The 18,965-nt window shown below is 35.3% G+C and overlaps 3 protein-coding genes across 54 annotated transcripts in view; 1 reads left to right on the plus strand and 2 right to left on the minus strand.

The window, feature by feature from the left end:
- LOC127881977 (exocyst complex component 8-like) overlaps window positions 1-18,965 on the minus strand; it is a 156,227-nt gene that overhangs the window by 93,944 nt on the left and 43,318 nt on the right. The gene's annotated exons all lie outside the window — the stretch shown is intronic.
- The window catches only part of LOC127881984 (EF-hand domain-containing protein D2-like), a 188,951-nt gene that overhangs the window by 52,317 nt on the left and 117,669 nt on the right, over window positions 1-18,965 (minus strand). The window lies entirely within an intron of this gene.
- LOC127881980 (lysophospholipid acyltransferase 5-like) overlaps window positions 1-18,965 on the plus strand; it is a 152,184-nt gene that overhangs the window by 38,818 nt on the left and 94,401 nt on the right. For 13 of the 50 annotated variants that reach the window (XM_052430270.1, XM_052430287.1, XM_052430311.1 and 10 more), the window contains exons 12-15: window positions 140-261; window positions 2,344-3,294; window positions 3,353-3,584; window positions 3,642-3,699. In XM_052430270.1, coding sequence (XP_052286230.1) covers window positions 140-261; window positions 2,344-2,377 — 156 coding nt within the window. In that variant the 3' untranslated portion in view covers window positions 2,378-3,294; window positions 3,353-3,584; window positions 3,642-3,699. Of the gene's footprint in view, window positions 1-139; window positions 262-2,343; window positions 3,295-3,352; window positions 3,585-3,641; window positions 3,700-3,756; window positions 6,343-18,965 lie in introns of those variants that run through there. The other 37 variants (XM_052430281.1, XM_052430269.1, XM_052430288.1 and 34 more) reach the window with 18 other exon arrangements.

The raw sequence follows: 18,965 nt of genomic DNA on the forward strand, positions 1-18,965 counted from the left end.
GCCCCCCACCCCAACCCCTCAAATGTTTCTTGTGGAAAGCAATGATTATTAGATACTCCAAGTTGTAGACCCACTGTCTTTCCTGTTCCTAGTAAGCTAGTAAGCATATTTAACACACTGGACTCGTTCACTCCTACAGGTCTACTCATCCATCTCATACGTCGGCCATGTTGTGTTCTTGGTGCTGCCGCTGTTCTGCGTGATGGTGAAATCCTCGCTCAAGACCCCTGGGAAATCCAGCATCAACGGTGTACCTACACAGTAAGAAAACTAGCAGTTCAAACCAACCTGGTTAAGCGAAAACTGAGTGTCGTCCCAGATTAGCAAGTGCAGTCCGCATAGGCTACTTTGGGACAACACTTTCTCATCATTTTTTAGTTAGAAGACATTTCCATAAAAACAGCATAGTGTCACATCTGTTGCGTATGATCATGGCTTCTGTGTCACACCTGTCCTTTATGATCAAGGTGTCTGTGTCACACCTTTCCTACCTTTAAGTCAGTCTCAAGATGTCCATGCTGTAATAATACCAAAAATACCTTTTTCCTCCGTTTTTTTATAGTCTAGTATTTCATCTGTTCTGTACAAAAATTAACAGTTTTGTCTTTTTTGCTCACCTTTTGAACACTTGATCTATGTAAAACTTAGATTATTTTTTTTACAATCTTTATGAAACTGGTTCAGAACAATTTTGCTTAAATTATATCTAGGTGAAGTACACAAATGGTTTGATTCCAGTTTAAAACTTGGCTGCCAGTGTGTTGAGAAGTTTTACTAATATGGCTGTAGTGACTCATTGTAAACAATCTAGAATTCAATTGTTTGCCCAATCAAAATGAAACTTGCTTCGAACATTTGTTCTAATGATATCTGTGCCAAGTTTGATAAAGATTCTGGTCCATTGAAAAACAGGCCTAATGAACACTCTTCACGTCACATTTTTGCCCAATGATAATGAAACTTGCTCAACACATTGGTTCCAATGATATTTTATCGGAATAACTTTTGTTCAAATGAATAAGAGCACATGGGGGTAGGTTAGCTCTTTTCTGTATATGATTGAAATGAAACATTACCATCTCAGAACATTTAAATTACTTTTGGTCTTAGACCAGCACCTTAGTGCTCCTCTTTTTATACGCCCGTCTATGACGGGACGTATTATGGTATACCCCGCGTCTGTCCGTCCGTCTGTTAATGTCGTACGCTACGTCAAATATCCTTTGACAGATTTTCTTCAAATTTTAACACAATCTTAATATTGATAAACCCTGATCCCCTTTCGTTTTTGACGGAATTCTGAATTGTCGTTCCAGAGTTATGGGACTTTGTTCGTCAAAATTTCGTGATTTCATTGAATGTCCTACTGTAGCTCAAATATCCTTCGATGGATTTTTTTTCAAATTTCAACACAATCTTAATATTGATAAACCCTGATCCCCTTTTGTTTTTGACGGAATTCTGAATTGTCGTTCCAGAGTTATGGGACTTTGTTCGTCAAAATTTCGTGATTTCATTGAATGTCCTACTGTAGCTCAAATATCCTTCGATGGATTTTTTTCAAATTTCAACACAATCTTAATATTGATAAACCCTGATCCCCTTTCGTTTTTGACGGAATTCTGAATTGTCGTTCCAGAGTTATGGGACTTTGTTCGTCAAAATTTTGTGATTTCATTGAATGTCCTACTGTAGCTCAAATATCCTTCGATGGATTTTTTTCAAATTTCAACACAATCTTAATATTGATAAACCCTGATCCCCTTTCGTTTTTGACGGAATTCTGAATTGTCGTTCCAGAGTTATGGGACTTTGTTCGTCAAAATTTCGTGATTTCATTGAATGTCCTACCGTAGCTCAAATATCCTTCGATGGATTTTTTTCAAATTTCAACACAATCTTAATATTGATAAACCCTGATCCCCTTTCGTTTTTGACGGAATTCTGAATTGTTGTTCCAGAGTTATGGGACTTTGTTGAATGTCAAGGAGACGGCGCTCCATGCTCATGTACTTATAAAATAAACCATGTATTCAAATACAAATAAACTGAAGTAAAAAAATGATTCAAAGGGTTATTTATTACCTTACTACTTCATTGGCGAACAACGGGCGTATCATGCGCTCATGGCGCAGCTCTTTTTATTGTTATTTGAAATTGAATTGGTAAAAACACTGCACGTTGTTAAATATATTCAACAAATTGAGAGTTAAACTTTACATTAAAAACTCTATGATTCTGTCCGTAGTGCATGATGTTTCTCAACACAAATAATTGTTATTTTTATTGAGACGAAATAAGTAAAATCTGTAAGTAAAATCTTTGATTTTCAAATATTTTCAGAAAATCTAAAGAAGAGAGTAAGAAGATTAAGTAGGACCTGGAGACGGATAAAACAGAGTGCAGAAACATGTCCATGTTCCACTGAGCAACTTAATGGCTGTGCGTATAAGGTCACCCAAGATTAGCCTGTGCAACACATAATGGACAATCAGCGAAAAACACGCTTTTATGGTATTTTACGTTAGAAGGAATCTTGTATGCTGGAAAGACTGCACAGGATAATCTGGACAGACACTTTACACACATGCATAAAGCCCTGTTTTCTGGGGACGAGGATCACTTATTCTCTAGATTTGTCTCTGGGATTGCTCTTACATTCCAAGTGAGCCTTGCTCAGGGAAAATGGGGCTTAATTCAATGTGGTAAAGTCAAAGCAAAACAAACAGTTAAGACAGAAAGTGTGGTCCATGATACGCCTGTACGGACTGCACAGACTAATCTGGGACGACACTTTACGGACATTCATTAAGACCTGTATTCCCATAGCATGGATCAAATTGATCCTAGTGTTTAAGGTGCTTATCCATATAGATCTGTAAAGTTTACAGATTGTGTTCATTGTTTGCATAATTATGGTTTATGAATTAGATGATTTTATTTTTGCAATAACAAAGTTGCTTTTTATGTTGTTGCTAAATTCCCATTTTCACCACCGCATGGTAGTGTGATTCAATTTAATTATTTACAATGTTTGCGATCTGTTCTTTATTGCATTTGTTGTTTGCATTGATGATTCCATGAGCGAGATTCGATTGAAAGTCCATGGTGTAATGTCATTATTTAGAGAGTACAATCATTACATGTACATATAGTGATTGTGGGGTGCTATGAGGTCAGTTTAGAGAGTACAGTCATTACATGTACATATAGTGATTGTGGGGTGCTATGAGGTCAGTTTGTTAGAGAGTACAATCATTACATGTACATATAGTGATTGTGGGGTGCTATGAGGTCAGTTTAAAGAGTACAATCATTACACGTACATATAGTGATTGTTGGATGCTATGAGGTCAGTTTAGAGAGTACAATCATTACATGTACATATAGTAATTGTGGGGTGCTATGAGGTCAGTTTAGAGAGTACAATCATTACATGACCATATAGTGATTGTGGGGTGCTATGAGGTCAGTTTAGAGAGTACAATCATTACATGTACATATAGTAATTGTGGGGTGCTATGAGGTCAGTTTAGAGAGTACAATCATTACATGTACATATAGTGATTGTGGGGTGCTATGAGGTCAGTTAGAGAGTACAATCATTACATGTACATATAGTGATTGTGGGGTGCTATGAGGTCAGTTTAGAGAGTACAATCATTACATGTACATATAGTGATTGTGGGGTGCTATGAGGTCAGTTAGAGAGTACAATCATTACATGTACATATAGTGATTGTGGGGTGCTATGAGGTCAGTTTAGAGAGTACAATCATTACATGTACATATAGTGATTGTGGGGTGCTATGACGTCAGTTTGTTAGACTAACATGTCTGATATAATACGATTAAATTGAGGCAAGTTTTCATTTTAAACACTCAAATCTTCAATTCTACTGTAAATTACGTAGATATCTGTTTGTGTTGTGTATTAATTTCTTGTTTCTTGTTGATGTTACACAGTTTCGGTTAACAATATCAATTTTCTGGTGTTATCAATTATTAAGTAAATGTGCAAATCTTTTGTTGCATTTAAATCCATTTTCTTAATGTTCTTGAAAGGCCTTCTGGGTACAAAACTGATTACTGACAGATTTTTGTCATGTGAAAAAGCAAACTATGTAAATTATACAAAATATTTTTAATAATACCAGAATATAAAATTTGTTTGAGAAATAACTTCATGCGAAGTGTTGGTTATTGCCGTCATAACCAACGTTTGACATTCCGGTGCTTACTAATTTTACGACATAGGCTCCGGCCATGGTTTGTCGCTGATCGACCAACACTTATTTTCCTTCATTGTTTGTATAAAACATGTTGCAGGTTGTGGTAGATTAAATATTATAGATTTTGAAGTCAGGTCATAGGTATTTTAGATTGAACATACACATGCATGGAGCAATTCTTGCCAATTCTTGGGAATTGTAATTTGATTGGATTTTTGAAGTATGTTTTTTAGATACACATTTATTATAATGCAGGCCCCCAAGTGCTTATTGTAACACTTCCCATTCAAATTGTTTCTTTTATTTGCAAATGAATATCCAGTTATTGAAAAAAAACACGTTATAATTAATACGTAAATTTATATGTTTAATTAACACATTGGATAGAGTTACATTTCCTTGTAACAGGTTACATTGTGATTGATAAAATAATAATGTTCATATCAATTCATTGTTCCATCTGAATGTTCATATCAATTCATTGTTCCATCTGAATGTTCATATCAATTCATTGTTCCATCTGAATGTTCATATCAATTCATTGTTCCATCTGAATGTTCATATCAATTCATTGTTCCATCTGAATGTTCATATCAATTCATTGTTCCATCTGAATGTTCATATCAATTCATCGTTCCATCTGAATGTTCATATCAATTCATTGTTCCATCTGAATGTTCATATCAATTCATTGTTCAATCTGAATGTTCATATCAATTCATTGTTCCATCTGAATATTCCTATCAATTCATTGTTTCATCTGAATTGTTACTTCCTTATGACTTAAAATAAAAAGTTGTTGTGTTTTTAAAGTTTCTTTGTTATTATATCAGTGTTATGTGTGAACTTAAATCAATACTGCTAGTATAAAATAATATCATGCATATGGTGATTATACTAATTTTATTTTTGTCTAATTAAATTATATTTCTGAAATCGAGCGTAATCAAGTGCACTGCTTAATACAATGGATACATAAACAAAACAACCACAAACAATAGTTAGTATTTAACTAAAATTGCATATTAAGTGCCACATTATCAATCAACTTAACCCTTTACCCCTTATAAACGCATCCCTTATAAACGCATCCCTTATAATTGCATCCCTTATAAACGCATCCCTTATAAACGCATCCCTTATAATTGCATCCCTTATAAACGCATCCCTTATAAACGCATCCCTTATAAACGCATGTTGATGTGTATGTAGTCCCTTACAAAATCTTCTTAAATTCACAATCATCTTTACACCCATTTCTAGAATCACGTTTTAAAGGCTTCATTTCAAAACCTTTAGATAACTGATGAGCATCAAACAGCATAAAATCTGAACAGGCTGCGAGTTACTGCACAGGCTTATTGGGGACGAGACTTTTTTGCCTAAACTTAATTTTTGCTAAAAAGAGACCTTCCTTTAACGAAAATTATCATGAAAGTGTTGACCCTGATTAGCCTGTGTGCACTGCACAGGCTAAACTGAGACAACACTTTATGCACATATTAAACCCCCTTTTTAAAGAGCAGGGCACATATTAACCCTAACCCACTAAGAAGCAAAGTGAAAATGGCTATGAAAAACAGCATAAAACCAGAACAGCCTGCAAGTAACTCACAGCCTTTTCAGGTGTTTGGCTGTTTGCTGCTCATCAGTATATAAGGGTGGAAAATGAAGCCTTTAAAACTTGAATTTAGTAAGAAAGGTCTTAAATTAAATCTAACTTTTTAAGGGACCACACATGTGTAAAAATACGTATCTAAGTGGTAAAGGGTTAATTGCAGCCGGGTAGTTTTAGGGTGTGAGACCATGGGGCTTTGAGTTTTTATTGCAGTAATATTTAAGTGGGGACAATGGATCCAAATTGATTCACCTGTGTAATCAAAACTGGTTGAGGTGTTGGGAGTCCTTGGTTATTTATTGTGTGATTATTATTTTTGTTTCTTTAATATATGGATTTTATCTACCTCTATTATAGCAATACCTATCATATATTATTAAGCAAGTTGAACAATTGTTAAAGAAAATCATATTATATACTAACAAATTAACATGTAAACTAACAATTTGTTATGTATGGAGGCAAATAAAAGCTACATTACACAAAAAAGAAGTTTGTTGTATTAAACATTAACCCTAAAAAATTGAAACATTATTGGTATATTAATCTGAATGATGGAATGTGGGTATAAGGACCATATATCACTTTCTGCAATAATTTTAGAGTTATTGTAAATTTTTAGTCCAGAGGTAAACTTAAAGAGATAATCCACTTGAAACTCGCGGTTGGTAGATCTAATTGAGGGGATGTGCATTAAATACATTTGCTCCACAAAAACAGTGCTTAAATGGACCTTTTCACGTTTCAATTAATTGACAAAATTTAAAAAAAGTTGTTTCAGATTCACAAATTTTCGTTGTTGTTATTATATTTGTGAGGAAACAGTAATACTGAACAGTTACCAACAGTTACCATGCTCTAAAAAAGCCATTATATGCATCTTTTGATGATTTAAAAACCTGAAAATTATAATTATATTTTGTGAAACTACGAGGATTGCTTATATAAAGTATAAAATACATCTTTCATTGTATGAGCATGGATTGCAGAGTGGTCTAAATGGTAGACTTTTACTCCAGGACGCCAGGGGTCAGTGGTCCAAGTCCTGTTGAGGGTTGCTTTTTTTTTTAGCTCACCTGATTGCTTAGCTAGGTGAGCTTTTGTGACCGGTCTTTGTCCGTCGTCCGTCAGTCCGCCTGTCCGTCCGTTAACATTTGTTCGTAAACACACTAGAGGCCACATTTATTGGCTGATCTTCATGAAACTTGGTCAGAAGCTTTGTCCCAATGAAATCTCGATCGAGTTTGAAACTGGGTCATGCCGGGTCAAAAACTAGGTCACTAGGTCAAAAAAAAGAAAAAACTTGTAAACACTTTTGAAGTCACATTTAATTCCCAATCTTCATGTAACTTTGTCTAAATGTCTGTCTTAATGATATGTTGGTTGAGTTCAAAAGTGGTTCCGGTCCGTTGAAAAACATGGCCGCCAGTGAGCAGGGCAGTTTTCTTATATGGCTATAGAAGTCACAATTTTGGCCCAATCATAATGAAAGGTAATTAAAACATTGGTTTTATTGATATGTCGGACGAGTTCGAAAATGGTCCAGATCGGTGAAAAAACATGGCCGCCAGTGGGCAGGGCATTTTTCTCTATATGTATACATGTATAGTGAAAACATGTGAACACTAGAAGTCTTATTTTTTGCCCAATTTTCATGAAATTTGGTCAGAACATTTGTTTCTTTGATACGAGAGTTGAGTTGGAAAATGGTTCCGGTCAGTTGAATAACATGGCTGCCAGGGGGAGGGGGCAGTTTTCTTATATTTATATAGTAAAAAAAAGCTTGTGAACACTAGAAGTCACATTTTTTGCCCAATCATCATGAAACTTGGTGAAAAGATTGGTTTAATATATATCTCAGATGAGTTTGCAAATGGTCCCGATGGGTCAATAAACATGGCTGCCAGGGGGGTGGGGCAGTTTTCCTTATGTGACTTTATAGAGAAACCTTGTAATCGAACACTATAGAAGTCACATATTTTGCCTAATCATTGTGAAATTTAGTCAATACATTGGTTTTATTGATTTCTTATACAAGTTGAAAAATGGCTCAGATCGGTGAAACACACTTTTTAGCTCACCTGATTGCTCAGGTGAGGTTTTGGAATTGGTCTTTGTCCGCTGTCCGACCATCCACATTTGGTTTGAAAACACTCTAGCATTCACATGTCTCAAGCATTCTTTATCAAAGTTGCTGAAAGATCTCAGTCAAGTTTGATGATGAGCAAAATCACATAATAAATGCCATAATTATTGCCCTTAGATTGTCCAAATTTTCATTATATCATACAAAATCCTTGTAAGCAAAGTTTGTTGTTTGGTAAGGGGGGTCAACTCAAAATATTGTTTCATTTCAAATCTTACAAAAACAAACACTCCCTACGCCAGAGTTTTGGTTCAATAATGATAAAACCTGACCAGGATGTTTGTCTGGTCAATATCTAGGTCAAGTTTGACATAAGGTAAAGATTGAATGAACCGACTACTCTCAAGTGAGCGAACTAGGGCCATCTTGGCCCTCTTGTCTTTTTAATATTTTATTCTTGATTTTTTACTGGAGCTTTTTAGATCCAATGTTTACATTTATCAATCTAAAGCATTTAATGACAAACTTAAATGCATGCCAAAATGTGTGAAAAGGCCCCTTCAATGCATGCGTGTTTGTTGTTCAAGATTACCTTTGCAGTTCTCACTGGCTAATAGGGGGACAACAATTTCCGCTGTTATTGTATTTTTATGTTTAAAGGAAATTAGTCTGTTAGCCAAAATCCAGTTAAGGCAGAAAGTGTCCTTTTTGATAGACCTTATTAGTGGACTGCACAGGCTAATCTGGGACAATACTTTATGCACATGCATTCAATCCCATTTTCCCATACCTTGTTCTATAAACTTAGCAGCCTATGCCCACAGAAAAGACAATTTTTTGTGGGGTATATTTCACCCAGGCCAGTGACTGGTCTATGTGGGGTATATTTCACGGAGGACAGTGACTGGTCTATGTGGGGTATATTTCACCCAGGACAGTGACTGGTCTATGTGGGGTATATTTCACCCAGGACAGTGACTGGTCTATGTGGGGTATATTTCACCCAGGACAGTGACTGGTCTATGTGGGGTATATTTCACCCAGGACAGTGACTGGTCTATGTGGGGTATATTTCACCCAGGACAGTGACTGGTCTATGTGGGGTATATTTCACCCAGGACAGTGACTGGTCTATGTGGGGTATATTTCACCCAGGACAGTGACTGGTCTATGTGGGGTATATTTCACCCAGGACAGTGACTGGTCTATGTGGGGTATATTTCACCCAGGACAGTGACTGGTCTGTGTGGGGTATATTTCACCCAGGACAGTGACTGGTCTATGTGGGGTATATTTCACCCAGGACAGTGACTGGTCTATGTGGGGTATATTTCACCCAGGACAGTGACTGGTCTATGTGGGGTATATTTCACCCAGGACAGTGACTGGTCTATGTGGGGTATATTTCACCCAGGACAGTGACTGGTCTATGTGGGGTATATTTCACCCAGGACAGTGACTGGTCTATGTGGGGTATATTTCACCCAGGACAGTGACTGGTCTATGTGGGGTATATTTCACCCAGGACAGTGACTGGTCTGTGTGGGGTATATTTCACCCAGGACAGTGACTGGTCTATGTGGGGTATGTTTCACCCAGGACAGTGACTGGTCTATGTGGGGTATATTTCACCCAGGACAGTGACTGGTCTATTTAATCATATGTTGTTGGTTATTGCTTTAGTTTATTTTAATGAGTCGCGTTCTGAGAAAATTGGGCGTACTTCATGTGCGTAAAAAGTGTCGTCCCAGATTAGCCTGTGCAGACTGCACAGGCTAATCTGGGACGACACTTCACGTACATGAATTAGGCCCAGTTTTCTCAGAACACGACTCAAATGTTCACTTAAAAAATTTATATGCAATAATGTAAGATCATGTTTGACTTTTTATTTGTTGCGGTATTTAAAAGTTCCTAGACACTCTGTTTTGTATAGGGGAGCATTGCAGAGCATAGTTACTCTGGAAGTGATAAGCTTTGATTATTATTTTGCCCCCCTTAAAAGAAAACAGGGGAAAAATGCAAATGCATAAAGTGTCCTCCGCACAGGCAAATCCGGGATGACACTTTCAGCCAAACTTGAATTTTGCAAGAACATTTGAACAAAAAATACCATAAAAGCTGAAAGTGTCATCCCTTTCAGCCTGTGCTGATTGAACATGCTTATCTGGAACAACACACATGCATTCAGCCCACTTTTCCGATAAAGAGGCTCTGGGAGTATATTTCTATGCACCAGTGTATTGGTGGTCTGTGTGTTTGAGGATAGGTATGGTCTATAGACCATTCATTCCCTCACCATATCAAGTGAGTGCAAATTATGTATCCAAGCTAGAAAAATCCCCGCCCATGACGGGCATTAAATTTGGGACCTCCAAATCAGGCAGACACTACCAGGTATCTATACAAGCTGGCTTATATAGCAAAGAGGTATAAGTTATCTTTATACACACATGATGGACCCTCCAATTGTGAAATTTGTCCACTTTTCTACATCACGTCTTCGAGAGGTCGGACAAACCACAACCATACATGTTTGCGTTGGGCACCAATCTAACCAAGCCAGAAAAATCCCATAATGGGGATTAAACCAGGGATGTCCTGGTTGAAAGGCAGGCAGACTCTCTACCGCATTACTATAAAAGCTAGCTCATATAGCAAGGCAGTACGAGTTCTCATTATACCAAACCCTGCTACAATTGTTATGATTCTTACTTTGGAGGTAAGGTAGATGCCTATCAATATTGAGGTCAAAAGGTCAAGGTCATAGTGACTTGTAACATGGAAATAAAAACCTGTTACATTTAGTCGACACTGGCTAGCCCTTAATCACAAGGGATGACACTATAATTAAACGATACTTGTGACTGAAATTCAAATCCATTGTGGGTTTCCGTTAAGATCAATTAGTTCTCGGATAAATTAATATGTTATAACAATTAATTAATTAAAGAATTTTGCTGATGTACGATACAATTCGTCTAGATTCAAACTTATATGATATGATTATCTAGCTGATAGCATATAATTATGCACATCCAGATACGAATGCAGGGATCTGTTGGTATCCCTCCTAAAACACAAGCCAAGTATTTGTTTATGTTATTTATTTTATATAAAGATCCAAAACAAACGAAGCTCACAGATCAACAAGACAACATGAGTTATACAAATTTTTTAATAAGTATACTTACATTTTATTAGCACAGTTTCTCTTCCACTAATGTACTTGTCATGTCACTTATAATACCTTTTATCATAAATTAATTATTTTTATATGAAAAATTATGGCTTTATTGCTTCTTATAAAAAATATCAAACTGAATTGAGGCTTATACATTTTATTTATATCCCATACTTTCAAAAATATATGAATACATTACTTTTAACCATTTATTGTGTATACTTTTTTAAATAATTATTAATATACACATATACATTATTCGCTAAATTCTGGTATTGAAGACACATTCAGATTTTTCCAGGGGATGAACAACTTGTTTAGTGGAATTAATTACTTAAAAAAAGGTTTATCCTGATTAGTTGCCTTATTTATTAAGTACACATTAGCAATGCTTCTATTAAAACCTTTTTAAATTTATCACATATGACTTAGTGTACACTGGCCAACATTTTTCTTCACACATCTTATAACACCTGTACAAATTTTAGGATCACAATTTTCCATATTTTGACAAATGTGCACTCTATGAATAAACAAACTCACAAAATTTGAATATAGCAGTTTGAGCTAATGCACTAGATGTCAGATATGTATTTACCGGTAACCCTTTGCATGCTGGGAAATTTGGCGTCTGCTAAAATGTTGTTTTCTGAATTTCTAAACTTAGCATTTTCTTCCATTTTTTTCAAAGAATATTATCAGAATAGCAAACAGTTTGGATCCTGATGAGACACCACGTTCTGTGGCGTCTCATCTGGATCCAAACTGTTTGCAAAGGCCTTCAAAATTCGGTACCATCACGAAGGAGTTAAGATTCTTATATATGTATACATCTTTACATTTCAAAGCATATTATGTTTATTAGAAATGATTTTATGCCAATATTAAACCGATTGGTCATGGATTTTGATTTATGCCAGTCAATCTAAGACAATCTACCTACACGATTTTATTAACACACAAATCTGTGATTGAACAATATGAATTAATCATAAAACTTGATTCTGAATATACATATTACAACATGAAAGGCAATAACAACATTGAGCAGAAAAATACAATATTACCCTCATCTTGATCAGATATATGTTCTGTTTTGCTAATTGCAAACATTCATATTGTAAATTCTTACATGTCAGCAGCAAAATATCAATTGTCAGCTCGTTAAACAGCTCGAAACAAGTCTTCTATCAAATATATATCCTCTGGCAAATGCTGAATGTTTCGTTGCCATTAATCAGAATACAAAAATGCCATGATTAATAATTGTCTATCTGGAAATAAATACAAATGTAAACAGATCTGATGCATTCATGAGTTTACAACTCAGGCTTATAATTTAATGGTTGAAGTCATAACAACACCAAGATATGTAAGTGTATTTCCTTATTAAACACTTACTTACAAGATGTTAGCCCAAGATTAAAGTTTTTAAACAGTTGTTGCTGCTGTTACAATTACTAAATGTGATATTTCACAATGATATTCAATTTTGAACCAAAAAATGTAACTATGTTTATGTAATTAAAATGTCACTTTGTATGGGTAACTAAAATGTAACTAAGTATAGGTAACTAAAATGTAACTAAGTATAGGTAACTAAAATGTAACTATGTATAGGTACACATGTAACTATGTATGTGTAACTATGTATGTGTTATTATGTATGGGTAACTAAAATGTAACTTTGTATGGATATATATTATATGTTTGTACTGTGAATATCTTGTATGTTTGTTCTGTTTAATGGTAAACAAGATATTACCATCACTAGGTTTTTGTATAATAGTTACACCAAACTGAATAAAAAGAATAAAGATAAAAAGGACTTACTTCTAGATAAAAGATACACTTGAGAAAAAAAGATTAATACAGTAGACTCTGCCAATAACGGACTCTCTGAATACCGGAACTCTCCCGATTCCGGACGGTCGGGCCAGTGGGGGGTGGGTGGGGGGATTCTTGGGTGCGATGGCTGGACGTTATTTCAAACATAAAATAATAAAAATAAATATTTGTGTTTTTAACCGTTTTTAAAAAAAAAATTGGGGGTGGGGTGGGGTGGGGGGGTATAGTGTGAGGGTGTGGTGATCATTTGTGAGATGATCTTAAATATATATATATATATATATATATATATATATATATATATATATATATATATATATATATATATATATAGGGGGGAATTCGGGGGGGGGGGGGGGGGTATTCTTGGGTGCGATGGTTGGACGGTATTTCAAACAAAAATATTAAAAAATGAATATTTGTGTTTTTTAACCGTTTCAAAAAAAATAAAATTGGGGGGGGGTGGGGTGTTGTGTTTTTTTACCATGTCAAAAAAAAATTGGGGGGGGGGGGTGGGGTGGGGATGGTGATATAGTATAGTGAGAGGGTGTGGTGGTCATTGTGAGATGATTAAAAAAATAATTAGGGGGGATTGGGGGGAGAGGGGAGAGGGGGAATAGGGGGGTATTCTTGGGTGTGATGGTTTGACAGTATTTCAAACATAAAATAATAAAAATAAATATTTGTGTCTTTTAACCGTTTAAAAAAAAAAAATTGGGGGGGGGGGGGGGGTATAGTATAGTGTGAGGGTGTGGTGGTCATTTGTGAGACGATCTTAAAAAAAATTAGAGGGGGGGATTCGGAGGGGGGATGGGGTGGGGGGGTATAGTATAGTGTGAGGATGTGGTGGTCATTTGTGAGATGATCTTAAAAAAAATAATAGGGGGGGGGGGAATTCGCGGGGGGGGGGGGGGGGGTATTCTTGGGTGCGATGGTTGGACGGTATTTCAAACATAAAATAATAAATATTTGTGTTTTTTAACCGTTTCAAAAAAAACAATTTGGGGGGGGGGGTGGTCATTGGTGAGATGATCTTAAAAAAAATAGGGGGGATTCGGGGGTGAGGGGTGGGAGGGGGAGGGCACGGGGGATTGTTTGGGTGGAGTCTATTGTGGTATGTCATGTAAGAGTAGTTTTATCAAAGTATCAATCAAATCTAATCATAAATAAAGAAGTTATGGCATTTTAAGCAAAATTTAATAATTTGACCTTGAAAGTCAAGGTCATTCAAAGGTCAAGGTAAAATTCAACTTGCCAGGTACAGTAACCTCATGAAAGCATGAAAGTATTTGAAGTTTGAAAGCAATAGCCTTGATACTTTAGAAGTAAAGTGGATCGAAACACAAAATTTAACCATATATTCAAAGTTACTAAGTCAACAAAGGGCCATAATTCCGTACAAATGACAACCAGAGTTATGCAACTTGTCCTTTTACTATACCCTTATGATAGTTTGCGAGTGTTCCAAGTATGAAAGCAATATCTATGATAGTTTAGGGGTAAAGTGGACCAAAACACAAAACTTAACCAAATTTTCAATTTTCTAAGTATAAAAAGGGCACATAATTCTGTCAAAATGCCAGTCAGAGTTACATTACTTTGCCTGCACAGTCCCCTTATGATAGTTAGTAAGTGTTGCAAGTATGAAAGCAATAACTTTGATACTAAAGGAATAAAATGGACCTAAACACAAAACTTAACAAAAAATTTCAATTTTCTAAGTATAAAAAGGACATATAATTCTGTCAAAATGCACGCCAGAGTTATCTTACTTTGCCTGCCCAGTCCCCTCATGATAGTAAGTAAGTGTACCAAGTTTGAATGCAATAGCATTGATACTTTCTGAGAAAAGTGGACCTAAACGCAAAACTTAACCGGACGCCGACGCCGACGCCAAGGTGATGACAATAGCTCATAATTTTTTTTTTCAAAAAATAGATGAGCTTTAATAATTATGACGCTGTTGTTTGCTTGTGTGTATGTTTTATGAAATGTGGTACATGTATGTATTGAATAATAAATCGTGTATCTACAACAATCTTATTTGTGTCGTCACAAGCCTATATGACAAATGCCACGTACGTACATGTATAAAGCACCACGCTCACTTTGGGATTAATCAAAACAAGTCGGTATGGATTTTTTTTTGCTTTTAATCGATTAAAAACACATTTTTTAAGAATGCAATTAACATCATCAGTACCTGCGTACAGTTATCATATGGTACATGTAAATGTATATGGTTTGTTTTATTTTTATGTGATTCTGTACACAATCCATACCATGTATATTTCGGCAATATGCATACTCTTGGTAAACCGGAACTCTCTGAAAACCGGACAATCAGGCCGGTCCCGAGACCGTCCGGTTTACAGAGAGTCTACTGTATACATTACATAAAAATAATATCAGTTCAAAAACATAAATATCATAAAGGAAAGTAAATGGTGTAAAAAAAACATGCTTTTCTACAATTTGAAAGTAATAACAAGTAGTTCAAATGTCAATCTTAACAGAAAAGGTAAATGTGAGAAAATAAACAAGAGGGCCATGATGGCCCTGTATCGCTCCACTGTTTTTTTATGCGAAAAAACGTGCAATGCGCATGGGTTGAAACGTACTTAAGCATGTGACTTTCTCTTTCTATCCCTCGTCCCACTGGGCGCTTAAAAGTTGGAAGGGTGAGCTTTATTATATATGGAAAAAGTTACTACCGTGTTAACTAAACAGACTAAAAAGCCCGGGAATTGTTGCACAGGTCCTTTGCTTATAACGTAGGTACATTTATCTCTCCAAAAGATATTGTCGTTCTTTCTATTTCACATATTTTTAGATGCTGAAGATAAAATCTACGCATTTGTAGATTACAATATGTTATTTAATTTGTTGAAGTACTGTTGATTATCAAACACATTTGTATAACGGTTGATCGGAATTAATTATATTTGATATACTGAGTATAAATATGAAACCGTCGTTTTCATGTTCTTTTTTCACTGCCGAATTAAAATCTGTTTATTTCTTCGTGTGGGAGCCAGACAACTCGCCCCAAAGCCAACTCGCCCCAAGACAAGTCGCCCCGAAAATCTGGACAAGTCGCCCCAAATATGTTGGACAACTCGCCCCAATCGAAAGACAACTCGCCCCAATTTTGTTTCTTATATAAAGTATTATATAAATTTTGTTCATATAAAATGTGTTAAGTTTAATGTATTAATATTCGTGATTATTGTTTTTAGGAAATGTAGTTGTATGATGTTTTTTTTATATTTCATATTGTAAAACTTTGTAATTCAATAATTGTTTACATACCGGATTGCTTTTAGTAAGAAATTGTTATTAGCTTTTTATGATTGTGTTTATTAAAATAAGCCCCATTTAGTTCGTCTTGTTTTGAAAACGTGTGAAATGTTAAACGTTTATTTTGACGGCATGCTTTCATTTTCTGTTCAAAGATTGTTTAATGAGACATTTTGTATGATAGTTTGGTTTAATTAAAGAATAATGGAATGTCTTTGTGTTAGTTATGTTTTGAAAACGTGTGAATTGACGAAAATTAATTAAGCCGGCATGCTTTCATTGTCTGGTCAAAGATTTATTAATAAGACAAACGGTATGACAGTTTGGCGTGATTAAAGAATAAATAAGGTAACACGCTTAACCAGACAACAATGCTGTTTGCAAAGTAATTATAAGGGCTGACTATATATAAAGAGGGTATCTGAATGAGCCCAAAGTATGTGTTTTGTTTGTGTCGGACAATACTATTTGTGACTTGGAATACGATTGCTATATAGTTGTGTGGGTTTCAGTGCATCTGCCATGTGTTCAAACATATATGTGCTTATTTGATGTCGGATACAATAATTTTCTAGTGTTAGTTAGTTTTGTGTTTGTGTTTCTGCAATGGCAGAAGTGGCAAATTGTATACATTGTGGAAAGACAGTTGGGCAGAGGCAACGTGCTGTTTCTTGCGATGCCTGCGAGCGATGGCAACACATAGGCTGTGATTCTGGTAAGTAAACTTATAATATAATTATTTGTTGTGTCTTACATTTTTTAGGTCAGGCAGCTTTTGTTTCCCCATAAATAATGAATCTAAATTGTTGGATACTTGCATATTATCGGGTAATCAACCAATGTCCGTTAATCCGGTGACACATAACAGATGTGTTTTACGACCTGATAACGATCATAAAACCTTTCAGATAAATGTCAGAAGTCACTGGACCGTTATCTTTGCGTTATTTGGGTGATGTATACCGCTTTAAACTATTGCTCATGGTGTAATATTGAATGTGTTTACAGTTTTTTTACTTGTCAGTACAAATATATTTTAAACGTTTGTATAAATCCTTAGTATTGAACATTACTATCTGCTGAAATGATTGAATATTATGATAAAATGTGCATTCAGACTATTACTTTACAAATTACTGGTCTCTTGTAATAGTACTGATTCATTTTTATTTGTTTCAGACTGAAAGAAAAAACAACAGACGAACGCCTTGCCGACCTGCTAGAGTATGTGGACAGGACATGGCTTAAATCTTCGGTGTGGGGACCTGAAAATTGGAGCGTGTTTGGTCGGAGTGTCCGAACAAATAATGACTGTGAAGGGTGGCACTTGAAACTAAATCAGCACGCCAAGAAAGCCAATTTGCCTTTCTACCTACTACTGACCCTTCTTTGTGAAGAGGCTTCCCTTCTCCCAACACAGGTGAAGATGGTATCAGAAGGAAAGCTTTCCAGGCGACAACGAAGGAAGAACACGTCTCTCCAGGGAAAAATCTTCAAGCTGTGGGAAGCGTACGAGAGCGGAGAATTGTCAGTCAACGGCCTACTGAGGAAATGCAGTGGCATTTATGGACCAAATGCATGAACGTTGCTCATTTGATGTCTTTCTGATTGTTGGAAATGTTTCAACCCTTGTTTTTGAAAAGCTTGTTTGTGTGTGAAAGTTACTGTGTGTTTGTAATGTTTTACCATTATTATATTTTTTAAATGTTTGATAATATTCATCATTTATGGACCAAATGCCTGCCTGAAAGTTGCTAGATTGAATTGAAATAAATTATTGCTCATTTGTTTTTGTTTTTTCTTCTGATTGTTAGAAATGTTTCAACCATTGTGTTTAAAAGCTTGTTTCTGTGTGAAAGTTTGTGTTTAATTATTACGGATGTTTGAAATGTTTGATAATATTCATCATGGCTCATTACAACCTGTGTTTGTAATGTTTTAAAAGTATTAAAGATGTTGGAAATGTTTGATAATATTTTGTGAAAGTTTGTGTTAATTATTACGGATGTTTGAAATGTTTGATATTATTCATCAAGGCTCATTACAAACTGTGTTTTAAATTATTTTTAAAATGAGTTAATAAATGGAAATGTTTGATAATATTTTGAATTGTCTTTTCATTCATAAATCTGTGTTATTTATTTCATTTAATATGCTAAAATTGATGCTTTGTATGTTTTTAATAAAAACAAATGTTAGTATCGTGAGTCTGTAACTGTTATAAATTATGAATAAAATTATGAATATAACACATTTCTATTTGTATTTTTTTCCCCATGTATTATTCGTTTTGTGTATTCAGCATTCCTTTTAAAGTCAAAAATGTTATTTAATACATTTTTTTCACAAAGAGTATTATATATATGACAAAATATTTCGTTGCACGCTGTCATTTAATTTGGGGCGAGTTGTCTTTTATTTGGGGCGAGTTGTCTTTCGATTGGGGCGAGTTGTCCAATATATTTGGGGCGACTTGTCCAGATTTTCGGGACGACTTGTCCTGGGGCGAGTTGGCTTTGGGGCGAGTTGTCTGGTAACCCTTCGTGTTTGTCCGTCCAAATTGTTAGACGAATAGGAAGTAAATATGAAATTATAGTTGTTTAAAAGTTGTTTTACGTCATACCTCTGGAATTTGTTTCTTTAAATATAGGTAGCATATCCTAGAGTAGAATATTCTAGACTCCAGTCTGCCGGGCA

The sequence above is a fragment of the Dreissena polymorpha genome, chromosome 5 (genome assembly GCF_020536995.1).
Source record: "Dreissena polymorpha isolate Duluth1 chromosome 5, UMN_Dpol_1.0, whole genome shotgun sequence".
In the NCBI taxonomy this organism is placed as follows: Eukaryota; Metazoa; Mollusca; class Bivalvia; order Myida; family Dreissenidae; genus Dreissena; species Dreissena polymorpha.